The following is a 27,417-nucleotide window of genomic DNA, read 5'->3' as shown; positions in this document are numbered from 1 at the left end:
CGTGTCTCATAGTTGTTGCAGGAAACTACTGAAGAGGAAGCCCTTAGCAAAATAGTCAATTCAGAGTATCTAGTTGAAATCTACTAATTATAGTCATCCTCCCCCATCTCTTTTCAGTGATGACAAAGTCAGTAGTTGTACAAGATAATTTCACCCTACTTCCTCTTTTCCCTCTTTTATTGTCAATTTCTACTAACACCCTGTTAGCCATCACCTTCTCTTCAGCCAGCTGAGCTTCTTGAACCTTCAACTGACTGATCCTGCCTTGATGGGAGACTGAATGGAAGAATTGTATCTTATCAGAGAAGAAATCTAACAGAACAGTTTTGTTCTGTGGAAGAGCCATGGTCAGTTCCCTTGGCTAAAAAGTGAATGCTTTTATAATTCAGACACATGGGAATAAAATGCAAGCACCATGGGAAAGAGCCAAGTAATCTACATCGAGCTAAAATGTGTTTTATAGCTACCAAATTTCTGTAGAATCATAAAACCCACCGAATTCCTGCTATATATTGTAGACTGAAACACGGATTTTTGTCTTTTTCAGATATCATAACCTTAAGAATGCAGTCGGTTTGTCAGAGAGTTGGCACTTGTTCCTCATGTTTGAAGAGACAGCTAAATGGCTTACTGGGATTCATTAAATGGCAGAGAAGACTGGTTCCTGCTTGTGTCAGAACTATTTACAGCGAGACGGGGAAATGGGAAAAAAGCTATGGGTTGGAGACAAGAAAAAGAGTTGAAAATTGGTGGCTCCCAAGAATAAAGGATCAGTTCTGCAGAATTTCAGAAACTGATGTAAGCATTGTGAGAAATTTGGAAATTATATGTTTGATATTTTTGTTTTCTCAGAATGAAATTAACTAAAACTTACTTGGCACAGGTGGCTTCGAATGGTGATATGTATATTGTATTTCAGGGCTAACTACATTTACATGATGGTAGATGACTAAAAACAGTTGATGAAATAGGTGGGAAAATCATCATCAAAAACATCGTGGGGGAAAAACACAGTGATAAGCAAAGTACAAACTTGTAAATGTAGGAAGTGTTTAAGTAATCCTTTCTTCATATATTATACCCCATTTAGGAATTAATTCATTAAAGTAGTAACAGAAACCTCTTCTACATTTGTAACAAACATTTGTAAACAATTTTCTCAGGATCTTGTTCCCCAGTACACTGCACACAGTGACTCCTTAAAATCTGTGCTAAGGAAAAGATGATGTTTTTAAGACACTGCAAACCAGAAAATATTCTTAGGAATAATGAGTGACTTGCAGAAAAAAGAAAAAAGTTTTCCCATGCAATAAAAGACCTTGAAAACAATGGTCATCTCGGTCTCTGACTCTTTTTGCCTTCACAGCTCTGCTCAGTCACATAGGTATAAAACCGTTCTTGGGCCCCTTCATGTCTGTTTGTTCTTCTTTCCTAAAACGTGCCCCCTCTCCAACAAAGAATTGACTCTGTCCAGGGGCCAAAGAGGGAAAAGGGTCTTGCTTGTTCTGAGGAGGAACACTGCGATGAAAATAGTCGGTATGCATACGTGTGGCAGGGAAAGCATCCATTTAGGCTTGTGTCTGTAATGTCTGACAATACCTGTGCACGTAGGTGTCACACATATGCTAAGTTCTAAATTGTATTTTTAATGGTATTTGTTCTAAATGGTATTTTTAATGGCATTTTTTGTTTTATCCTTAAAGTAGATTTAATAACCTATCAAGAGGCAAATAGTGTGTAGTGCTGCAATGAAGTATTCAGATTATTTCTAATTTTGCTATTATTGGACAAAAGCAATGAAGTAGTATTTGATAAATATGAGCACAGTTTTGTTCTGAATAGTAAAAGCTGCCCATATTTTTTTTTTCCCATTATTAACATACGAAAAATATTGTGGGGACTTGTCAAGCATGTATCAATAATAAATTTAATGCTACTCAAGGTGTGTTAGGAGTAATTTATGTGAGAGAGATCATGTTTGATTTCTTTGAACTTTTGTCAATACTCAGACCTAACTACATGGAATTTTTACTCTTCTTTCATTACGCAAGATCCTGCTTGTAAGGTGTCTTTGGGCCTGAGCACAGGTAGTGGAAACCCACAGTTTCACTACAGTCAGATGTTCACGCCATTGAGTTAGTCACCCAGTGAGTTACTGCAGTCCGGCTCACAAAAAGCAACTGGCTGGGAGTGAGCCTCGTGTTTGCTGGAAATCCAGAGTAAAACACCTATGTAAACTGTTAAGAGCATAATTCAGCCCGGCATTTTTATTTTTTGGTGGGATGGATTAGGAGCGTGTAGGTAATCAGGTACAGACAGCTGCTATGGTAGGGAATGGTGATATGGATAAACTGCAGTTTACGCTGACATACCTGATGCTGAGTACAGGTTGATCAGAAGCATCATTTTCAAGTGCCGTATGAGTATCAATACAAATTGAGGAGATGGCAGCAAAGTCTGGTAAAACATCTCCATTTACACCCCCAAAGGTTTTGATCTGATGAGCTTTGTCAGTGCTCACTCTGATCAGTTCCGGCAGAACCTTGTTTCTTTTCATGGTACCGTGTAGTCTGTAACGTGTGCATGTATTTATCCTAGTGAAATAACTCACGTAGTTACAACTGTCTAAAACTTTCTTTCTAGAAATCAAGACCAAAATTTTATGTGCTTTCTATGTTCCCATATCCTTCTGGAAAGCTCCACATGGGCCATGTTCGTGTTTACACCATCAGCGATGCAGTAGCTCGGTTCCAGAAAATGAGAGGGATGCAGGTAAGAAAAGTTCGGCAGTAGGACTGGGTGAGGCTTTTTTGGATGGTTTAATATCATAATTGGTCAGGAAATTAGTGTTTTCCAAAATCCATGGAGGCGAAGGTTCAGTCGGAATGTGTGCTCTGGATGCATAGATCACGACCTGTGGCACTTCGAATGTAGGATCCGAGAGGTGTTTTAGAACAGGTGGTGTCAGAACTGACTGCTGCTGTCTCAGGTGATGCAGCTGATGCTGTGTGGTACCTGGATCTGCTGATGCACAGCACGGTGTGGGTGAGGCGTGTGGGCCACACCATTTCTGTGAGACCAAAGACCCTGCTGTCATCTGGGTGGGACCGTGGGGGTGGAAGAGGTGTGACTGGCGAGAGGAAAGAGACACCATGAAGTCAACTCCTTTCACCTCTTCTGCTCCTGAGAACTGGTTGATGTCCTTTGTCAGACTCTGAGGGACATCCTGCCCCTCTCTGCCTGCTGGGAGGGAAACCTTTTCTCATGACTGCCACCAGTCAGATGGACAGGGTTGTGTTACATGTCAATGTCGTGCGGGTGGAACTGTTCTGCAGCATCTGACCCCTTGGCTTGCCTCTTTCAGCCTTGTTCATACACACGAAACGCTGCCTTCTGAAGGGGCAAGTCCACGAGGTAGGCTAAGACTAACTTATTTGCTGCACCTGCAAGGAGAAAACCCACTTTCCCTTCTGCATTCCTCTGTTTCCCAGTCTGCCCCGTGCCTGCCATCATTTCTCCCTCGCTCCCTTCCTTCTCTCCATTAGGTAGAGGGTGTAGCTGAGAGCCCAGTCCCGGCTGTCTACAGGTGGGATCCCAACTGGTGTTCAAGGGTAAAGGCTGGCGGGTAAAATTTGAAGGATGTAGGGCAGGTGTGGGAGAATTATGACCTGAGTGGCAACCATGTTAAGGAGGAAGACAGTATTTCATAGGGGGAAAATGTTAAGAATCTGGGAAGCAGTAGGAAGGAGGCATGTGGAAAGAGAATACCCAATTTTGGGGTAGGGAACAGAAGGGAAAGAAATAGTCGTAGGCAAGAGTCTAGGATGAGGTTCAGAAAGGAATTCTTTCTAGTGCACAAGAGAGAAGGAGCAGCTCAAGAATGTAGGAACCAGAACCCCAGAAGAGTGCAGAGATGAGGAAATGGAGAACTAAATGTTAGTTGCTGGTTGTGGGACTAGGCGCAATTTCCTTGCTATGAGTGCTGTGGAAGCGCAGCGTTTCCTGGATTTATCACCATCCCTGAGACTCTTAAAGGTACTGTCACTGAATTATTCAGTGTCCTGCCTTTCCATATACTGTGTATTTTATGCCAATGATGAACATCCCATGCACTGAATATGTGCTGCTGCTTTACAGAAATGCGTTCTTATGCTTTTAAAATTGTGGGAAAAAGAAATAACTGCCTTGGACTTTAAATGAGGGAAAAACCCCGATGTCTAATCTTTCCTAACTCATCTGAATAACCAGAACTTAGACCTCACTAAAAAAAAAAAAAGGCTATCGAGGGTCTTGAAGGGACTTTTGATTCTTCCTTGATGCTAAGATGACTGGAGAGGTCATTTCAGGACATAGCTCGTCTCTCATCAGTAACAGTGGAGGTATCCACTAAATTTCGGTTCATAAAGACGAAAACTTGTTTCCTCTTGTACTAGCTGAAATAAAGGGAAAGTAACTGTCTGCATCTAGTAGGATGCTAGCTGGTAGGTGTTAGCTTTTGGATACAAGGGAAGCACCTTTGGTAGAAACCTTTGGAGAAAATGAAAAGGTTGTATAATTGCAATGAAATACAAGAGCCACTGTGAAACCAATTTTTATTTCCATCATAGCCTATTTTTTCCCGAAAAATTTTGAAAGTTTTTAAGTCTTGCATTTCAGCTTATTTTTATATTTCTTGTAAAAATGACTGAAGGATATTAGAGTGCCTGTAGAACATTCTGAATTTCTATAAATGTGTGTCTTCTGTTGTGCTAACCACTTTGAACATCTATTGATGGCTGAAAGTGGGCAGCCAAAAAATTTAACCTTCGTTATGATTAAGAGACATTAAAGGTCTCTCAGATGATTTTCTGAGTATGTCAGACTAAGAGCTACTGTGTTAGTGATGCACACTGACTTGCTTGACTTACGTTTACCTTAAAAACCCTTTCCTTTATTAGCCATGATAAATTCTCCATCACTGAGAATTGAAGTCTTTTTAAATTATTTTCTCCTCGCAATTAATATATCAGCCTCTGGATGTTTTATCTGGCCATCTTCACAACTGCACAATCTGTAAAAGATTTCTGTATTGTTATGGTTGTAGGCTATGACATCGTTACATTGTTATTTTTACATAAAATTTGATATTCCCAAGAGATTTTTTTTTTCATTTAATATTTCCAAACTAAAAAAAAAAAAAAGGAAGGGTCATTGAAAATAATCTTAAGAACTATATCCCTATATACTGATGTCAAGCTGACCCTGGTTAGCAAGTCATAAAACTGTGCTAGAACCAATAAAGATAGGTTGGAAGTGTTTGTAAGGCAACGAGGAATGATGGGTTGTAACTATGAAAAATACAGGCAAAACCATTCAGACCTAGAGTTCCTAGGAAAAACTTCAGTGTACAACATATATTTATTGTCTAATAAGCAGTGAGGGAAAATAGTTGACTAGTGTGTTTGGTTAAGTAAGAGAGTAGTGTGTGTTGGGTAAGGTGAATTTTTTCTTAGAGAGTGCCTTCATGAGAAAATAGTAAATCAGTTTCAGACTGATTTAATCTGAACAAGCAAGAATTGGCTTACTTGTTATAATACCTAAGTAAGGTGAAGCTTGAATGCCTTTACAAAGGGATTAGAGCTCCTTCAGTAAATTCCAAATTCTTTGGAATGCAATCATGTAATTTCTTCATATTGGTGGTAGTTTGAAATCTTAACTGGGAAAGTGTTAAATCATTTGGATGCTGTTTTTTTGTTTTTTTCTAAAATGAAGCAATAGTATTTAATTTTTCTAGTTGGATAGAATCTGATTAAAATATTCTACAGAGGTAATATGCACTGAAATCTACCGATACTTGCCAGAAACCTGTCCTTCCCCAGCATTTGAAGTGGGAAGATAAATATTTGTTGCTCTGTTTTTTTTTTTCCCACTTGTTTTTGGAAGAAGTATTGCTTCAAGATAAAGCTGTAGCTGCTATCGGTGACTAATGACACTGAAAATGGGCAATCAAACAAACTCTGTCATGCAGTTGGATTGTGGTGCTGGGTACATGACTTCTGCAGTACATCCGTTATCTTACAGCTTGTTTACACTCTAATTACTGAAGATGAAATTCAAAGTGTTTGCATGGGAACTGTAAACCATACATACATTACTTAGCGTGAATGCACTGAGCTGGTCTCTTTCCAAAATTTATTAAAGATAACATTTTTCTTGAAGTGCAATTAAAACATTTTTTGTGTATGACGAGTTCTAGTGTCAGATCTTATTACAAACATATTTCTTTTAAAATGCTATAAAAAAATATTTATGGATTTTAAATTACGAATGTTTGTCTGTTAATAAACCAATCCAAAACTGTAATACACGCTTTCTAGTTGTCTTCTCCGTGAATTTACATGCATGTTGTGAATACAAGTGTAGGAATTTTGTAAGAAGTTTTGTTTTCCTATTCATTATCTGAGAATGCCGTGTACAAATTGTAGAGAGATTCATGGTGATTTTCACCATGGCAGATTTCCAGTCTGCTGCTGCTCAGAGAGAAAGTATTTACCATTGCTTTATCATGCTATCATTATCGTGTCTTTAATAAATTCCAAAGTGGATAATTTGTGCCTCTCAGAGGACTGAGAGTGATTCCTTTAGCAATCAGCAACCAGAGAGTGATTCAGTTCATTCCTTCCTGTGGTATCTTTTTAATAAATGTTGAATTGAAATTGGTACTGCGAGGCTGTCACGTGTGAGTTGTGCAGAAATGAGAATGACCATTGGACAATTCAGGGTGAAATTCCTGTACACTAGGATCAGATTTCTTAATTTGTACTTAAACTGCTCCCAATGTAGAGGATTGGAATATTGGCAGTGATATTTCCACAATATCCCCAAATGCCTTGGAGTTTTCATTTTATCCAGAACGGCTCTTTTTATTTGTTTTTTTTTTTAAGTTGGATGTATTTTCAATTATTTTCCCTTTCAGCAGTGAATCTTAATACTCTTGAAATTGCGAAAGTGAATGATATTGTGGAAAGTCAAGTTTAATTAAAACTTCATAATGAATTCATCGGTCGGATGAATTATTTCAGTTCCATTTTCTGATCATCACTGGCTGATCTTTAGCATCATTTTTATGTGTGCAGCTGTTGTGCCTTTTTGCCAGATTATCTTCTGTGGTGTAAACCAAGTGGAGGTATTACACGTATTCTGTGTGAATTGAAACTTAATTAAATTTAGTTTTGCACTAGCAAGTACTGAAGGTGTTAACGAGCACACTCGGTTTCATTTTGAAAGAAAAAGACAAAACGAGATATTATTTTAAATGCGATTATGTTAGACAAGAATGTGTGAGATTAAGGAGGCAAGAGACACTTTTGTTTTCAAAATGTTTGTGGTGGTGTGTGGACATAGAATAATTTCTCATATTTTGTATCTTGTGAGAACAAGACGCAAATGAGAGCATTTTTGTAAGCAGAGCTGTGTTTTGATAGAAATCTGTGTGGGTTGATTATTTTTTAATTGGAAAGTGCCTTATCAGAATGCCAGTGTGCAGCATTCTGTTGCAGAGAAACACTGAAATAGTCCTTCCTAGGATCCATACACTAGGTAAAAATCCATCCTTTTCGTCTGTTTCCAGGTGAGCCTTGTCTGCTTGGGGTTTGTTTTGTTTGGTGGTGGTAGTTTTTAGCTGTTGTTTAACTGTGCTTATAACCTAGTACAATTCAAAGATACCTTAGGCTGCGTTCGGGTGGAGGTGTTGCGTTTAAAATGTGTTGTATCTGTAATCTTTCGGTATACAAACCAGATTTTCAGCATGTTCAGCCTCGTCATAGGGGGCCAATGGAAGGACAAGCCGTCCTCTGCCTTCGTCCCCAGCCCCCTGTCCTTCCAGCCTCACTTGTGTGGGTTTGCACAGTGGTGAGCTCAGGTGAGAGGAGGATGAGAGAGCTGGAGCCAGGGGCGTTGTCTGGCGGCTGGACCTGGTGACCGCGGATCGCCTGTTTTGTCGGCTCACGTCGAGTGTGGCATGGGGCTCTAGCTAGAGACAGGAGTGTACACTTTGCTGTAATGACTCAAATCACTCATCTGTCAGCAAGCCTCTTCATTTTAATTTTTGGTTGTCTTGCCACACATTCTCCGAAGTACATTCATTTACAGGCATTTTTGACACTGATGCTGCTGTTTTTCTTCAAATTTACAACGTATCAGTCTGGATGTGAGAAAGGTACGCCAGCTCCCTGGTCGTAGTTTTGAGGCACACTGAGCACATCAGGAGAGCAAACAAGCTCTTTGTTTCCTTACAAACATTAAGGAAGATTCACTGAATCGTTTGTCCTAGTTACGTTGACAGAGGCATAGAACGGCGTGTTATGAGATCATTGTCAGCTTTGTGTTACACAGTACTTACTGATCTCGCCTACTAATGTCAGTGTGATGGGCTGATTGTTACAGCAGTGAATAGATGAAAATCCTCTGAGAGGAAGAGCTGAGATCTCAGAAAGGAATTAATGGAGTTACTGTGTCTTCCTCTGCCTTGTCCCACAGTCACATTACTAGCCCCCGCCATCGTTAGCGACCGATTTTTTACCGTGCTGTGAAATGATCCTTAAAGCCATGCTTCGAGCTAATATAAAGTCAGAGTCTTTGGGATCTGAAACGTTTCAAGATGCAACTGTTTTCCTTTTTAATTATCTGCTCCTGAAAAGATTGTTCAGGCTGGTAGTTACCAAGCAGTTTGCTCCCCACATACTAGTAAATCACTTGTAACTTTATATTCCCGTGCAAAACATGGTATGTCGAGTGGTAGAAAATGCCAGTCTTTTTATAGCTGATCCTGCCTGACCCTGTGAACTTCTGGGGATCTCCAGCCACGTAATCTGTGTTCAAGGCTAACCCAGTAGTTTCAACCAGGGAGGTTTTACTGTCCATTTCGTTGTGAAAACCAGCTGCCTTGGGTGGCAATACTGGACTCTGCCACCTTAAGATGACTGAAACTACAGCCTGCCGCCTTCTACCAGGTGCCGGCATCCTCAGGCTCGTGCAGGCCTCCTGTCTGTCTCGTTTTTCTTCCTCCTTGCAGCATAGAGAAAATACTGTCTGGGCAGAGGCGCGAAGCTTGGAAGAATGGTCACTGGTGAGCAGAATGGATCCCTCAGTTGCATGAGGTTTGGAGACTGGCGTCAGAAGCAATCACATCAGCGTTCGAGAAAGCGGATGGCTTTATTTTCTTCTGCTCATCTGTCATGCTGGAGGGAACAGCCATGTTTTCTGCTGGTTAGAGCCTATGACAAACCCATTAAGGAATACCCTTTGGTTTTCAAAATTGCTTTCTTCCTATTTTTTCTTTAATTTGAACAGTCAAAATGTTCCTTTATTCTTTATGCCAACTTCTGACATTTTAGTTGTATATTTAGTTCTCTTCCACATCTCTTGAGATCTTTGGTGCTTTTCAGCATCAATAATCTCAGCCCTGTGTTTCCCGTTGGCTGAGTTCAGGTGTAATGCCAAGTGCTGGGTGGTGACTGTGGCATTTTAACTGTAGGTACCACGCGTCCCAGCCAGCAGCTGCTGACCTGTTTACACAGACGCATTTCACAAACCTTTCAGATCCATTTACGGTAGAGAAATGAAAGAGACAATAAACTTGAAATCATTTTCTAAACCGCAGTGGATGTTACATTCATCTCTATAGCAACTACATAAATAGATCTATCCTGGAGATTAATTTGAGGATATTTTTAATGTCTCTTTAAATTCAGGTTTCTGATGGAAACTTGAATTAGCGTACTTCTTCAGCCCTTTATCTTGAAGAATGCTATTGGTTGTTAAATTGAACTGTCTTTTGAATGTGATAACTGAATGCACTGTATGATGTTTTTAATATACATGCTAGAATTGGGAAGATCTGTGTGAGCAGATAACTCCTGCTAGCGCTGATGGTACAGTGATAAAATGTCTGCACATTAGCTGTCTGGAGCATCAGTCAGCCCTTTTGGGGAGCCTGTAGCCGGGAGTGAAGCTGTTCTTCCCACATCCTTTTGCTCAGGAGAGTGAGAAACGAGATTGTGCCTTGCTTTTGGCTGCCTGTCTATGTCCAGATCTGGAGAAGCCAAATTTAACAAAAATTAATCAAGAGTAATTTTTCTGATTTAACTTAATGTGCATCAGCTGGTAGTAAAAGAAGGCATTTGTAGGGATGCAAATGTAGGGCATTTGTCTAAACAAATGGGATTTAAATAAGAGGAAAATATGTATTATATGTGAAGAAAAATCTCAGCATTTCTGTCCAGAGACAGGTCATCAGCAATAGCAGTGAATACTAGTGGTCAAAAAGAGCTGAGCTGCAGAAACTGATGTTTTATCATCTCCTTAAAATATTCTGTTGAGGTCTGTAGTTTATGTGAGGTTTGCCTTTCTTTTTCCTCTTTTATAACAGTAGTTTTGATTGCTGGCTGGGGGAGGGAGAGGAGAAGGGCTGGGGAGAGGTGTGCTTCAACAGGGTTTAGGCTCCAAATGATATTTTCTATGTAATGCTTACAATGTGGGGAAGTACGGAGTTGGAATTCGTATTTTCCAATATTGTGATATGAGGAACAATAATCTCTCTGACAATAGGGGAAGTTTGTAACACAGAATAGCGTTCTGATTTCTGTTAGATTTATACATCAGAACTGTGCTGTGCATGGACCCTTACTGCACGGACTTGAATCACAGCTGATCACAGGTTTCGGTTTTGTTGTTGCACCAGCAGAGTAACGATATACAGCAGGTTTAGGTTTAGCTCAGTATTAAACACGAGAATGCTGAGGAGTTACGTCTGTTAAATCCTACTGCTTGTACACTGAGTTGGTGCCTAGGGCACCTTTATAAACGTGCCTATAAAATATGTTTGATGAAAGAATCCATTTGAAGTCAGAGGATTGGAATGTTGTGGCACAGAAGAATAAAAATAATTCAAACCGGTGACAAAAGTAGCTTTTATGCTTCCGAGACGAACAGGTTTTTCACATGGAGCTGGCCTAGGAGATCAGTATCGCTGGGCTTGCTTTCTTACTGCTTGTTTGCTGACATGCCACTGAAGAACAAGTTCTTTATAATAAGATACGTATTTGAAGGGGTACAAATTTTGATTTCTTAGAATCTGTAAAATGTTATTCAATCATGTTTTTCTATTGTTAAAACTTGTGTAACCTAAGTCATAATTATTGAATTTATAGCACATTAGTAGGTGTAAGATATGAGACTGGGTTTATCAGGCATACAATATGTGTGTGTTTAATGACATCATCTTAAGTACGGGCCTTTCTTTCCCTGGTTATTAAACAGGTTCTTTGAATACTTACTGTGATGCTGTGTTTGCTCAGTAATTTGCATGTTAATGGAAAATATATATATATCTTTTTCTACATAAAATATCAATTATATTTTGTAGTCAACATTTCTTCCACCTTTATTTATTTGTGGTCATGAAATACAATTTGTCAGTCTGTGGTCTATATTTACAAAAGATACTTTACTGAAATTGGACTAAAACAACTTTCCCCATCCTCTTCATTTTATCTGTTGGATTTAAGGTTATCAGTTGGTTTTTTTTTTCCTTCAACAAAAAGAAAGTAGATAGCAGGCTGCCCATCAGGTACAGTTATAAAAGTGTTGGTTTGATTAGTTGTGCTTGCTTTCTCCTTCTACAGAATGAATATTTGAGTCTGTTTAGCAGCAGCATCAACTGCTGATTTTGACCACCACACAAATATACAAAGGATTGATTTTAGTCATTGCCAACCTGATATTGAAATAGTCCTGAGGATTTCTTACATAATACTTTAGGCTCCCTCTAACATCACATTGTAGGTAGCAACTATGCTTCATATTCCTCTTTTACAACAGACCTAGCCATAGTTGGCATGTTTTGAAGAGGTGCAATTCAGACAAAGAAAATTCTGAAAGTCAAAACACCGTTCGTTATTTGGATACAAAACTCTATTCATTATTTGGAAACCTAATAATAATTTCGTTATTATACATGTTGCTGATGCCATTCCAGAAAGTTATGTAAGACTCTGTTTTTCCTTTTTGCTGACAGGTGATAAATCCAATGGGATGGGATGCATTTGGTTTACCAGCAGAAAATGCTGCAGTTGAACATGGGCTTCACCCTGCAAGCTGGACACAAAGGTAGCTTTTCATGAATTTAAGTAATACGATGTTTCCACTGTGAATACCTGTACTGTGACCCCCATAAGCCAACAAAACGAAGCAAAACCAGTGTAGAGGTAGAAGAAGGATGGTACAGAAACAACCAGGTTATTTGCCAATGATTTTATGGAACTGTGCAGATGATTCAGTTTTGAAGAATAAATGTGTCAGGATGGTTTTCAATATTTTAATCTCAATGACTTGTGCAAAGGTAGACTATTGAAAGAGTGGCAGTCCCCAAGCACCCAAATCAGTGAGTAACAAATAAAGCAGAATTTCATTATGGTGAGTTAAATCTTAGTACAGAATACACACATGAAAATTATGAGCTATGTGGTTAGATTTACTAGATGTTTTCGGTACCATGCGAAAGAGGACGAAGATGGCTTTTTCATTTGAGACTGGGTCTTGGAAAGTGATAAACAGCCATTATTGCTGCTGACTTCTGTGAGAAGTTTGGGCTATAGTCTGCAGAATTGGATGTTTTGTTGCCCTAATATTCTTTAAAATGAGCAGAAAGTTATATAAGTTGACATTAATTTCTATAAATGACTCAGAAAGCAGTCTTCCGAAGTGAAGCCTTTGTTGTGCTCTGGATGCAGTAATGTAGCTGTGGTATCTTTTTAGACCGCGATCATTTCCTTCTTTGATAATGCTGTTTCGTTTAAGGTTTTTCTTCATGCTTCTGCTCCCATGCTGAGATACTTGATATTTTTCCGACTAAAATATGATGGCAACTGATTTCACTTAGGGAGAACACATGAGTGCACTACATAGAGTTATGCTCATATTTTAAAATTTCCTTCATCTATGGTTTAGATAAGAACATGTGCGAGAATCAGTTACCTTCAAGACACAAAATCCTGGTTGTTTTCTTTTGAAGGAGTCTGGAAAATCACTGTGCAATGTGTGGTGTACCATCAATTATATTGGAGCGTGATCAATAGATTGTTGGTTTCTGTCTTCCTTCAATAAACCTACTGAAGCTCAGCTGTAAGACAAATCTGCGTACCCATTATATCAGAGTGTCTCGTTTTTTCCTCAGTTACACTGGTGAAACCTTAGGGTGTTACTGCGATCTGTACCTATGACAGCTGAGGCACAGAGAAGCAAAGGTTGTAGCTTTCAGACAAGGCTGACGTTAAGTACTTGTCGACTACAGAAGGGTTAGTGTTTTCCCCTTCTCTCTGCTACGTGGTCCCTCCTCACCTATTACACTAGTTTTTGCACTCGGAGGACATCCTGTTGAATTGTCTCAAAGGAAGATGGTGAGTGTGTAGGGCAGAGGGACCGTGCCATAGTAAAGAACCGCATCAGCTCAGCCTGGCTCGTCTTAGCAGTTTGCCTAGGTCGTAGCAAAAAGCATGTGGCAGGGCACAGCCTGAGCTGATGCTTTTCTGCTACATTCCATGCCGTTCTGTTTTTCTCCTTTCCTGTAAATAGGTGTGTGTTGTTCCATACACTTAGAGCAGTTCAGCTGGCACTTACAAGATAGTTTATACTGGAAGAAAACTTTGCTTTGAAAGTTTCTTTAGTGCTGAAAAGCGTTATTGGCTAGTTTAAAGAGTTAGATAACAATATTATAACAACAAACTGAGAAAAGTTAGAATCAGTCCCAATGATGATGTGCTAATAGCATCCAAACAGGAAAATAGTTTATATACCCAATTTTTTTGATTATGCTAAGGAAGGAAGTTGGTTCATCATATGGGCAGTTTGAATTCTGACCACTGAAATAATTCCTGTCTCCCGTGTTCCCCACTGTCCCTGTCCTGAATCTCATGCCTGCAGCAGGGATGACTGAACTGAACATGGAGCTGCGATGGTGTGATAGCAACCTGATGTGTTTGTCACCCCCGGTACGGAGCCAGCCACCCCTGTTACTTGTTTTGGGAGTCAGCAACCAAATTTCAGAGCATCCTGATTTTCTGAAGAGGTGGTTTGTCATGGACTCCAATTGACTGTTACTTCTTATATCCTCAGAATTAGGAAAAAAAACCCATAAAACAAATGGAAGACAGAGTCACTTACACAAAACACACAAATCTTTGTTAATAAGAGTTGGTATAGTGGCAGAAACTTCGTGAAAATATGCTCAAATTTGAATTTTTTTTTTTTTTGGTACAGTTAATTTTGAGCAGGACTTTAATATAAGCAGTGCTACTGAAAGCATGGTTTCTCCCAGTGGAAGGTGTGAGCCCATAAGAGGATTTCCTGGTATACCTGTGGCAGGAAAGGTACCTTACCGGAAAAGGCATGCCTTTTCTCATGTAATTGGGGCTCTGCAACTCTTAATCCTGAATGCTTGCATTACTCATTCAGCAGTGCGAGTTTGTTCTGGATCAGAATTAAATGCTTGGTTTCATGACTGTCAAATTAGCCACTGTGGGAGGATAGATCATACTTTATCTGACATAACGCATTTTAGTAGAAAGTTAGAAATCCGTAAGGAATTTTAAGCAACTTTATTTGAATGAGTCCACGGGACGTCAGCAGTTAATATTGTGTAATTGTGGGTATTTTGGTAAACTGTACTTAATACATTTTCAAACTAAAGCTTCACTGTATATTCTGATGCATCTTATTTTACATTTTTAATATAACCCATCTGGGGCAAAGTCTAGCCCTACAGTTTCACAGTTGACCTAAGTATGTCCTACTGAATCGTGAGGATTTCAGAGAGCCCTTTGGCTCAACTGCAGTGAAGATAATTAAAAATAAGGTGAAGTGATGCTTCAGGAACGTTTCCCTTAACCTGCAGTGCCATATTTGCTTTTTAGTTATGCTCAAATCAAGAGAAGAAAAATTGTTGTTGGAAATTGAACTAGAATACACTAGGGACTTTTAAAGTTATTCTTTAAATTGTGTATGCTTGTCAGTTCCTTGAGTTTGACTTATAGTGAGATAATAATCTTTATCTAGTGCTTCTGATTACTCAGAAATTTATTAGCACCTGATTTTAAATATGACCACATGATAGAAATACTTCAAGTTAATAATTAAATTTTTTAAAAAATTTTATTTTGCAGTAATATTCAACACATGAAGGAACAGTTTGATGCACTAGGTCTATCTTTTACATGGGACAGGGTAAGATTTTCTTTTTTAAGGGATGCTGCTTTATTTTATTGTATGATGGAACATTGAAGAAAATGGAATTTCACCATTTTATTTATGACAATATAGAAGGCTTTGAAAGTGACCAGTTTAAGTTGTTAAACTGTAAAATGAAGCTTCTCTCAAGCTTTTATCAGTTTTCTCTCACTTTTGACATGCTGATATAGTCTGATAACTCCAGGTTTAGGAGAATCTTTCTTTCCTTTGAAGTGTTTTCAGTTTTGCATTTGGATTTTTCTCTGCTTTTTCAGCTCTTTCAAAGTAGTATTTTTCTGTGTTAGAAGTTATGCAGTAGTCTAAACAGATATTTATGAAACAGCATGCCTTTGTGTTAAGGTATGTGTGTTTAGAAGAGTGCTTTTTTCAATGTGTATGTTTTTATGATATAATCAAAGGTTTGAAGCTCCTAACTTGAAATGGTGGTTTGGTTATGTTGTTCTAAATTTGAAGTATGAGCCTGCATTTTCATAGCTGTTCATACCATGACTGTTTTGGAAAAGAGAAATTTTATTTACTTAAAACACTAGTGCTTGAGAATCAGGTGTTCACCTTAGAAACCTCACCAAACACGGTCAGACATAGGCTAATGTCATTTTCAAGATAAAAAAGAAATTAATTTTTGAAACAATTGTAAAGTTATTGCATTTACCAGTGAATGAACATCAGTCACTACCTTTATATTCTCAGCAATCACTGTTGCTTATCACCTTCATAGGAGTCTGAATAGAGTGATGAAGATGCTAATCTTGGATTTTTATAGCAGTATTGTAGATCTGAAAAGGAAAAGGTTTAGTTTTCTGGCAATCTGAGACCTGCCATCTGTTTTCTTTGATCTTGAAGGTGAAGTTGTTTATTTGTATGTCTTACATCTAAACCATCATATTTTGTCATGTCGTATAGGTGGCAAGATTTTTCAATATAAGCCTTTTCAGTAAGATTTTAGTTTTCTTGCTAGCCAAAACGTTGCTCTGAAAAGGTGTGCTGTGGAAGGTTCAGTAATTCTTGACAATTATTTTCTTATATTTAAAACTTGCGGTATCTCAGATTTTCTGTGTGTGTATACAGCAGTACTTCAAAACAGTCAAATTGCGAGGGCTCTATTATGGAACACACACGAGTTGAATGTTGCAGATTGCCATTCAGGAAAATTGAGAAAATTCACCTCTGTATATGGACTTTGTTTAACCCTTCTGTTCTGAAGAAGAGATGGAGAACTGGCAGTACTGAAAACCACGTCAGGAAAACCATACACGGGGAGAAGTCATCTGTCATCTCGGTGCCTGTTCTTAGAGGCTTACCTTCACTTTTCTAGTAAACCACGTGTTGGTTACTGGGTTTTCAGAAGTCTGAATACTTGCCGAAAGGGCTTTGATACGCTACAGCTAAGTCCATTTGAACAGCTGTCTAATTAGTAAGTACTTGAGAATGTGCTAGGGGCACAGAGGTTGTGTTTTGGAAACGTTAAGATTTGGCATTTCACTCCTTAGCTTATGAGTTAAGTTTTATTCTACCTAGAAAGCCTGCCTTATTAACTGGAATAAGAGTGACCTGAGTGGTAGCCATTAGAAATAGATGTGTTTATTCATTGCAAAAAATGTGGGATGATGCCTGAAATATATCCTTATTGCATGATCTCCAAATACACAGATATTGGAACTAGTCATGAAAGAACAACCTTTGCAAGCAAACAGCTAAGCTGTAGCAGAGCGTGTTTTCCAGGCTTATTAAAGCCTGCTTCTCTGCAAGGCTAATTAGGCTGGGCAGAGCCTCTTACTGTCTCTGCTGTACGGCTTCTGGGCTAACTGAAGCATCTTTGCCCAGCAATGCACTCTGCACGTGCTTCTCTTAAAAGTGAGCTCTTTGAGGTAAGGAGTATTTTTTAAATATTATTCTGGGTTTGTATATCAATAAATCAACAGCTTACAAAATACTGTGACAGTGCAAACAAACCCACTGGCGCTAGTGACTCCTGTGAAAAATGCAAGAAAACCACTTTTTATGTTAGTCTAATTAACCACGGCTATTGTACAACACAGGAGTTTCTTTTTCATTTACTTTCATTGGTGTTGCTTAAGTGTGCTCCTTCTTTGTGCTGACTGCTTTTAAAGTCGTGTCTGGTGTTCAAGAAAGTCTTGTCCAGGCATAGGAAGACTAGTTGTAGTTCTATCTCTTGGTAAAATTATTATGAACAAACCCTGGTGCACCAGGGAAACTAGAAATTTCCTTTTACTTGTCTGGGATTTTTTCATTGTTCTCTGTGTCTCACAAATCAGAACACAAAAGTATTTTTATGCTATAGCAGTCAGTGAAATTACTTCACCAGTAAGGCACCACAAATAAGGCATTATTAAAAGCTAATTAGATTATTTCAGAAAGCCGGGTTACAAAAGACACTTGAAAATTATCCTCCTGGACTGAAAATGTAAGCAAACTAAATGCGTAAAATCGCTTTGTACGTACTTCGCTTTGGCGTAGTTTTGAATACAACAGTGACCTGATATTATTCCCTGAAATGTGTAGGTATTTTAAGTGCCTCAAGTATAAATATTATCTTATAAATCCACTTTGAAAATGGTGTGATTTTGAGGAGAGATTTAAGAAAAAAGAATAAATAAGAGAATATTTCTATTCTGAATATTTATGTTTGTCAGATCCAGGGTTAAAAAGCTGCAGTTTGAGGATGGAAGAATTGTCTCTGAGAGACATGAAAAACACCTGGACAATCACAAAACCTTTGTGGTTGTGTTTTGTTTATGACATAATAGCTTGGGCATCCCTGGTGATGAGATTTCTCCAAAATACCATCCCAGACCACATAGCAAACTGCCTGCCACCTTTTTAAACATGATTTCAGGGGAATTGGGCAATATCGTTTTCCAAGATGAGTATCATCAGCATCGAGGGATGGAGAGCATGTAACATTTTTCCTTTCTTTGCACAGGAGTGCCGTCAGACTGAATGTTGTTCCCAGTAACCCATCAGCTCACCACTGTATTATCAACCTATAACTCTCTTCTAGAAGGTAGCTTGTTCTGCCAACATTTTTTACTCTTTTCAATTCATGCATTCCAGCTGACAGAGTTTTTTTTTTGCATGAGAAAAACGTTCCCCTTCTGCTCTGTACATTAAAAAAGATGAAGTCTTTGGTAGATTTTCTTTGTGCAGATATTTTTTTTGTTTAGTTTTGAAGTTGTCATTTTTGCGTACTGCCTGAGCATGCATAAAACTCTCACGGTAGAGCATTACATATTAGATTTTCTTTTTATCCACATATCACTGATAATCAGTCACCCTACTTACAATTAAATAGAAAAGGAAGCCGTTGATACAAGGCTACTTTTTTGCAGGAAAGATGTTCATGCTCTAAAGTGTAGGCAATGCATGATGTTTGTATTTGTCATACATGAAATTAAGGGCCTTTGAAATACAAATATTCAAATTAATTTAGAAATGTAGCTTGGTCTAGCCCTAAACTTCTGAGAATCAATAATTACACTTCCAGATGAGGTGGTGCATGCCCTTTAATAGCAAAATGGGCAAATAATAGATTAAATACTGTTTAATTGTCCCAAATAGATTTTGAAAAAATCCGTTCAGACTTTTTCTCCTTATCATCTTTTTAATAAGTATCGAGCACAACATCTGTGTCTTCAGGATATATTAAGACTGTTCTAAAAATAAAATTATTAGTAATAAACTCAGAAATTACTTCTTTCTAGTCTAGTTATATTTTATTCACAAAGCCTGGTGGATCTTAAACAAGCACTTTTATGCAGCCTGTAAATATTACTTTTATGTAAAAAGAAAAAAGCTGTGAGAGTAGCTTTGAGATGTGACCACCTTCTTAAAAAGTAAAAAACAAAACCAAGTTTTAAGGTCAGGGCTGCATCACAGAAAGTTGTAAGAATGGAGCAGATTTAGAACAAATAATGAATTATAAAACAAGACATTTCAAAATTAGTTTTTCTTTTATTAATGACCAAAATCTTCTATCCAGTTTGCGGGGTTTTTTTGGTTTATCCAGGATTCTTTTCTGTTGGTTTTCCCATGTTTTTGGTAGCTGGAGGGGTTTTTATCAGATCTTTTAATAATGAACAGTCCTTTAACCTTAACATGAACCAGTTGCTTCCCAAGCTGCAATGCTGGCCAATCTACTTTGTAATACAACTTTTTAGTCTGTAACTGAGAATTTATTTGCAAAAATAAGTGAGATACTAACCCCTCCATCATGCTATTTGTTAGGAACAGATTGCTGTGCTGCGATAAAGGGATTAAGCAAGGTAGTTTTTGTTAAGGGTGGGGTCTTTCTCTTCTATACCTTGGCAATATCTGCTACTTTTAAAAGCAGACCACTTTAAAAGGTGGTTTGTTTTAATTGTTTGATGAGTGAGTGTCACTGCTGTGGGAATAAGGAGTATTAAGAGTAACTAATGATAAAGGTGCATTTTGGTGACAGTATATCTGATACTGTTTTTAAGTAGCAACTTGACAAAAGGAAAAGGGAAAATGAGTGGGGGAAAGAGGGAGATGCTCTTCCTCACATTTCATATTATCTTCTAAAGTGATGGATTATCACAACATCTGTCACAGAGCACTGAAGAAAGAGCACATGCAGTGGACAGCTGAGCAGCGTATTTTGTATTTGTGAAAGGGTTCTGATTTTTAGTGGGTATTTTATCTCTGAGAAAATACGGTACTATCTCGTTTATATATAGTTGCTGAACTGCTTTATGATACGGGGTGCTATACGTGTGCTGTTGTGCTAGTGCTCAGCTCACGGATGAGAAGCAGAAAGTTACTTTTTTTTTTTCCCCAGGATGGAAGGGCTCCGTCGTGCTATTTTGCAAACCCTTTTATAAAAAGACCATTTTCTGTACTTCTGAGTTAAGTTAGTTCTGTCAACGCGCTGCTTATCTTTTGTCATGCTCATGAAGTATAAATAGGAACATAACAATCACCTCAATTTAAGCATGATAGCAGCCTAATGGAAGCTTTTTACCAGATGTTAATTATTTAATCAAGATCAGTAACTGGGATACATGGAAAGCTATTTTTCACTGTAAGTCTGGATATGCTAAACGGTAGGAAAAAAAAGCCAAAGCACATCTTGAGATTGCCAGGAGGTTGCTGGCTTGTCGTCAGCAGCTCATTTTACGTGGTAGTGATGTCATTTTCTTTCTTCGTTAGCTTCAGATGTGACTTCAAGCCGTCATGGTTACAAAATGAAGTGATGAGCTTGAGGGGTCTTTTTATGGTTCTGCTCGAGTTGCATAGCTGACAGCTCCACGTAAACATGCCTGTTCAGGCTGAGGAATGCAATTTCTTTTTGTTTCAATTAACAGGTATCTGCTGTTCAGGACCAACAGGGCAAATCACAGCCCATTTTACTGTTCTTATTTGACAGCTCACGTCTGTTATCTGGCCTGTTTGTCTGTTGCTCACGTAATCTTAATGCGTACCAAAAGGGATTGTCTCGCTTCTTTTGTGCGTCTGATACTCCCGTGATGAAACTCCCTTGCCTGTAGTGGCATCACACCGGCAGAACTGATGTCACTTTTGGAGAAGCGGGGAGGGGAAAAACCGAATTATTAAATGGATAGTGTTTAGCTGGAGAGATGGAAATCAGACTTTCTATCAAGTGGGTTTTTTTCAGTGCAGTGCATGGGGATTTAATCAAGGAACTGTTTTTCATTACTAAGTCTTCACATGCTGAGCTGAAAACTTGCCATTAAATGTCTCTCTCTGATCTTGAAAGCCTCTTATGCGCCCTTCGGAGGCACATCTATTCAAAGGTCATGTTAATTGTTCAAAACAACGCTTCAGCACTGGAATATAAAGTTCAGAGCAATGTTTCAGCACTGGAATGTAAAGCTGTAGAAAAAGGATAAAATTTTTATGCTAGAGTGTGTTTCAGATGTCATTGGAGTAGCAGGTGATACTGCTGAAGTCGTGTAGTGGGAAGCTTAGATGGTAGGAAGGCCTGGGTGAAGGACATTTCACATTTGGAGCTGTTTCAGGTAGTCAGTAACTGTTTGCAGATGGAATAAATTTTATCCGTGGCTTACTGTCAGCCCTGTAACTCTGAAACCAAGAGATGTTCTTGTTGATTGGAAGCTGAGCGTGGGAGTCATCTTCCACTTCAGTAAGTACAAACTTCTACAAACAGGAAGTTTGTAGAAATGGTTCTTCTTTAAACAAGTGCACGGTTGAGGAGGGAAATGTGATCCGTTTATTGATACACATTTGTGATGTAAGAAGAGCTTAAATACTGAGTTACACAGTTGCTTTCACTTTGGCCAAACTTTAAAATATGTGGGTGCAGGTGTATGTGTTTCCATTGTGAAACCACTGTGTTTGTGTATAGAAGGTGGGGAGGCTATAACCATGTAATCCGTTAGTCATCTTTACATATTAAGATGTTTATTCAAAATCCAGTTTGTTTTTCTAAGAACAAACATTTAAAATACGGAACTTTGTAAGCAGTTGGTAGGTTAGTTGTTTTTTAATTATTAGAGTTCACTAAAAACTTAGAAAATGTAAGTTTTAAAAAAGCTATCCATTGTGTTGTTCCTTGCTGTTCTCTTAAGTCTCATTCCTCCTTCTTATGTTGTCTTTTATTTTTATCTGCCTTTATTTACCTCTTAACAGTCCCCCTCATTTATGGCTTCTTTCATGGCACTCATACTTCCACCTACAGCATTCTCCTGACCTGAGCTGGCTTGCCTTTGAAAATGGGTCGCTTATTTGATCTTCAACTGGGAGATATCCTTCAAAAGTCTTTCATCTTGAAGTTTAGAGTCTAAGCCATACTCCATCCTGCCTGCCCCACACACTGTCAACAGCCTCGGTTCCTTAGCGCTCTTCTGGGGTCTTCCTCTACCTGCTTCTTCAGCTGTAGGCACCTCCAGTGTGCTGGCTTCTCTGCAGCCAGCTCCCCGCTACCTGTGGGCAGTCGACAGGCTCTGGTCCTGCTTTTCACTGCTGAGCAAGAGGGGAAAAGGCAACCTGGCTAAGATGACCTCTTTGATAGAGACTTCTAATTTTTCCTAGGTTTGCAGTTTCCTTGGTCAGGCAGCTGTGGTCATTTCCATTTGTCTTCTTATATCTATCAGCATTGATCTGACAGGGTTCTTGTATTCCATGTTGACAGGAAAACCTCCCTTTGCACGTCAAACCCACTCAAAGCCCGAGTTCTCTGGTTTTGAGTACAGGTAAATATCACTCACTGTAAACATTACACAAAAAGGTTTTGTACGTAAATAAACATTTTTTGTTTTCTCTGTGGCATATATTATACACTCCTGAGTTAATTGTTTTAAGTTAAATGCTGTAAGAAAATACTAAGAATAGTTTCAGGACTTTTTATTCTGTTTCATTTCTACAGGAAATAACCACCTGCTTACCAGAGTACTACAAATGGACACAATATCTCTTTCTTAAGCTTTTTGAAGCTGGGATAGTGTATCAAAAAGAGGTAGGTGCAAACTCTGACCTTTAATACTTGGCAGGTGCACTAATTCAAGGCACTCATGTCAGTGGCATATTTCTGGATTGTCCATTTCACATTCATTAAGTGGATTGTGTTCTGTTGGTTTTAGATCACTGCAAAATAGAATGAATTTTATATACAACTGAATTTTATATGTAGCTAGATTTTATATGTAAGTAACATGAATGGATATTGTAGCAAGTCAAATCAGAAATGATTATTGCTAGTGATTTTCACTGAAATGCAGGATCAGAATATCGCTGCTGTTAATAAATTTCTCGTCTGTAATATGGAATTTTCTAGGCCTTAACTTGCCTCTCTTGGAAACATAGAAGGTAATGTGATCATTAGGAGTCCCTTCAGCAGTGAGATCTTTTAACCGTGTAAGTGTGACGCTGTCTCAGAACTGATCGGATTGGGTAGGATAATCGGAGATTATTTGCCTAACCGTCCGAATCCTGGACCCTATTTGTGATCCCTAAAATACTACAGAAATATTAGATGCTATAAGACTATCACAGCTCTTTGTGTTAGCAGTACATTAAGAAATTATTGACTTCATAGTGTTTTGTAAATAACATATAGCAGGTGATCTGCAAAGGGAATCAGCAGGAGGTGAAACAAAGATGTTAAATGAGCATTCCAAAGAACCCTCTGTATAGCCAAGGCAACACCGTTCCAAAATACCTGAACAGCTGCAGCTAAACAAAGCTGCAATTTAGTGAATGTTTCTAACTTAAAATGGAAGCTAAGATTTCTTAAATATGCTTTGACATTTCATTTGTATTCTGTAGAAGCCAGGAAACCCCATAGGATTTAGTTAGGGATGTAATCTAATTATTCTCTGAACCCGGAGAAAGAGCTTGGGCGAAAGGTGGCATTTGGAACGGCAGGGTCTTACTGAGCTACTTCTCCTAGTCTCACAGGAAAAATGTATTCAGAGATCTTAAATGACAGCTAACAAAAAGAGAGAATGTTGATATTCCTAACATGCTGGATTTAGGTTTTTTTACATTTTTTCCTGTAATTATTTTGTTTATAATAAAAAAATGAAACCCCTAGCTTTGCCATAGCAAACTTAGTTTTCTCTGTAAATTTGTTTGCTTTGCAAGTTATCCCAGGTGAATCTGAAAAGCACAAGGCTTGCTGCAGCGCTGATACGCTAAACAAATTTTGCATACAGGCTCCAAGTACTGTGGGATGCTGGAGGTGTTTGGGTACTAGTGATTGGACCTACTTTCCTCTCAAGGATCAGTTGGAGGACTTAAATCAGCATCTGCCAACCTGAAGGGGATGTAATCTCTGGTGGATAGAAACCAGTTGTTTTTTGGCAGGAAACAGATGGCAGAGATAACCCTGGGTCTCCTCAGAGTCATATATACTTAAAGCATATATTTATCCCATGTTGTCAGTGTAGCTGCAGTGTATGTTAGGCAGTACTTTTGCACAGCTCAAAGTCTTCCATATTACAATTTAATTTTGGGTACATGGAGATAATTCATAGCCTTACTGTGGCAATGAAAATAATACTTGTAGAGCATTAGCCTAGTTAACGCTCTGTTCCAGAAGTATGTGTGTCTGGCCAGAAATTACGCTGGCAGTGAGACACAGACTCAGTATGTCCTGGAGCTGCAATTACTGAGAATTAACCGTATGTCTGTCTGGGTGCTGCAGCATCCATAGAGGGCATCTTTGTTCACTGTGGCAAAATCCTCTCTCGTCTTCCTGCAATGCTGGTCTAGTTGGTATACTGCAGAGGTTGTTGACCTGGCCAGATGTGGGTGTCTCGCTGAGGTTGAGATTAATACCTGTCTGGGCTCTGTAATTTTGATTAGAGATCTGTGGACTGTAGTGAGACCGTAGACGCCAAACCTGGAGATAGATACATATGCTATAGATACCTGAAAATAGCTGCGATGAATCCTGTCTTAAAAGCATATGGTCCACATTGGTGTAGCGAGATCTCAATAATTGGTGTGCTCGATGCACTTTTGCACTGTGCTCTCCGTGTAGATGACATTTAGTGGCTTCCTGGGGCCATAGTTTCACAGGTGGTCATTGTCAAGAAGTTGTCTGTGTGAGGTACAGGTAGGAACTAAGGATTTCATTTAATATCCACGTTCTGGATACTAGTCAAAAGGCTGTAAGAGATGGAAGGAACAAAATCCAACTTTAAGAAGTCACAGACCAAAACTTTCAGCTACGGATTTCTTAGATGTGTATTTTGCTTTATGTTTTGCATTATTTATTTAGATAAATCTTCCTGTTACGAATCATGAGAATGTGTTATGCTAAATAATTATATAAATAATTTCAGTTGCCTTCTAAAATTTTCATCATATATTTGGTCCAATATCATCAAAATAGAAACAGTATTTTTTCCTCAACTTTGAGTCATAGCCAGTTTAATACAAGCATATGCTAATACTGCTTTATGCAACTGGTATTTTGTTACTTCTTAATATTATCAGATTTATCTCTCTTTAGGTGTTATTTTAACTTTGTAGCGGTGTGGGTTTTTTTTTTTTTTTCAGACCTTGATAAATTAAAAGATGATTACTTCACAGGCAACTTCCTAATTTGTTGTATCATTACTGAAGAAGTTGTGTGTTCTGCAAGTCTAGAAGACAGATCTGTAATAGTGGAATACATTGATTGCTTTTAGTTTCCCAATGAATTTTCAGAAGGCTTTTATGAAAGAGTTATTGGTAGGTAACAGATAAAAGATAAGCAAAGAGTAAAAGGTTTAAGTTCCAGTGACATGCTGAATTCACGCAAGCTTAATTTGAAAGTGCGCTTGTTTATCAAAGAAAGACTTTTATTAATTTCATTATAATACATTTTTTATAAATCGTATAGGTACCCAGACTTCATGCGCACCACACGCATATATATACCACGCACTGGTAAAAAACCAGCAATGCTATTCCTAAGAGGAATACTTGAAACTTTCTTTAATGTGTTTGTATTTTTAAGGAAAGATAATTCCAAAAGTAATCCACACAGTTGACAGACACTATGTGCAGAAAATATAAACCTTTCCACATGAAATACAGTTGACCACTATAGTGCTTCCTTGTGATTCTGCCCTCTCAATTTGGAGATCCCCAGTTCTTCATCCCCCTCAGTCTTACTCAATGCTTTGGGATTAGTGGTGGACAGCTTTTAAGCATCAGACTATGCAGTTTAGGGTGTAGTCAACTGGAGTGCTTACCTATTTAATATTCAAGTGTCAGCCTATCCCGCTAGAATGATCAATCAAGGTAGATGCTGCCAACTGCATTCTTGGTTTTTCTGAGTTCTGAGAAGATGAATATTCAAAACATCCTCAGATGAGTCCATGTTGCTGATTCAGATGGATGCTATAAAAATGTAGAAAACCCAGGGGCCCAAGGAATGTTTCTGGATTATGCTTTTTGTATCTGAAAAATAAGATTCTGGTTTTGAAATAACTGCTAAAAACATTTTTTCTTCCTGCAACTTTTTTTTAGGCCTTGGTTAACTGGGATCCAGTGGACCAGACTGTTCTAGCTAATGAACAGGTGGATGACAATGGTTGCTCATGGCGTTCAGGAGCAAAAGTGGAACAGAAATACCTCAAACAGTGGTTTATCAAAACGACTGCTTACGCAAAGGTATGAGAATACAGGTTTTGGAAATTGTGGTAGCACTTAGAAGAGGTGACTTTTCATCCAGAAATATTCATCAGGCTGAATGGTGTCTTTTAAATATGCATGTTTATGTAATTATGTAATTACATAATAATATATGTGATCTATCCCTGTGTATGCGTGTATATAAAAATTATTATGTCTGAAGTCTTTCTGTTCATATCTTTAAGAATTCTAAATAATTGGTGTGGGATTAAGTTTTGAAGAAATCAAAAAGCATAAATTAGAGGTGAATGAATAAGTTCTGCATTCACACGTCATCCCATATTTACCATCAAGTGCTTTTCTGCGTATTTTGAATGTACAGATGTGCAATCTTTTGAAGTAGAAACTTGTTCGCTTCTTCTAAAAAAAATTCTATTTTCCTTTAGTTCTTATTCTATTTGATTATCCATAATTTAAAAAATAACTTCAAGTTATTTGAACATCCTTTTTGTTATGAGCTCAAATTTTGATTGTGATGGGACAGCATAGGAATTCTTCAACAGGATTTTTGTCTTCATGCAGTCTGAGCTGAAAGTATTGACCTCCTGTTTTGTTCAGGTGAAGTTTTTCTTCCATCCAAATGTTCTGTGTGTTGAGACTTCATGTTCAAATTGTGAAAGTTATTCTCAAGAAAATATTAAAAGTTCCTGAGCCTCAGATTCAAGAGACCAGATTTCCACTATCCTCCAGGGAGAAGAAATCCAGGTCTCATTCCATGTTCATTCATAATAAAGATAAAAACTTCAGATATCCTGCCTGATGCTTTGATTCCTCATGCACAGAGGGGGTGCTTGAGATGCATCTTTCCTGACTGTGCTGCCTGTTCTGGCAGTAAGGAGGGAACATTTGCTATAGCTGAAGGAAAAACGAAGCATGTCTGCGCAGTTACAAAATTATCACAATGTTCTGAGCTTCTTCTCAGTACCCTTGTCACCAGATTTTGTGATCAGCTTTGTGGTATTTCAGGGTCTGCCCCAACTCACTATT

At 38.4% G+C, this 27,417-nt stretch overlaps 1 protein-coding gene across 1 annotated transcript in view; it reads left to right on the top strand.

Moving 5' to 3' along the window:
* Positions 1-564: 564 nt before the first annotated feature.
* Positions 565-27,417, top strand: part of LOC104507143 (probable leucine--tRNA ligase, mitochondrial) — a gene marked incomplete at its 3' end in the record, with an annotated part of 47,335 nt that continues 20,482 nt past the window's right edge. Inside the window, exons 1-6 of the mRNA XM_010148330.1 lie at positions 565-798; positions 2,644-2,772; positions 12,056-12,147; positions 15,198-15,258; positions 22,670-22,759; positions 26,266-26,409. Of these exons, the coding sequence (XP_010146632.1) occupies positions 565-798; positions 2,644-2,772; positions 12,056-12,147; positions 15,198-15,258; positions 22,670-22,759; positions 26,266-26,409 (750 nt within the window). The remainder of the gene's footprint in view (positions 799-2,643; positions 2,773-12,055; positions 12,148-15,197; positions 15,259-22,669; positions 22,760-26,265; positions 26,410-27,417) is intronic.

Source organism: Eurypyga helias, unplaced genomic scaffold, assembly GCF_000690775.1.
Source record: "Eurypyga helias isolate BGI_N326 unplaced genomic scaffold, ASM69077v1 scaffold36893, whole genome shotgun sequence".
Taxonomy (NCBI): domain Eukaryota; kingdom Metazoa; phylum Chordata; class Aves; order Eurypygiformes; family Eurypygidae; genus Eurypyga; species Eurypyga helias.
This window is presented reverse-complemented; position numbering and strand designations above follow the sequence as displayed.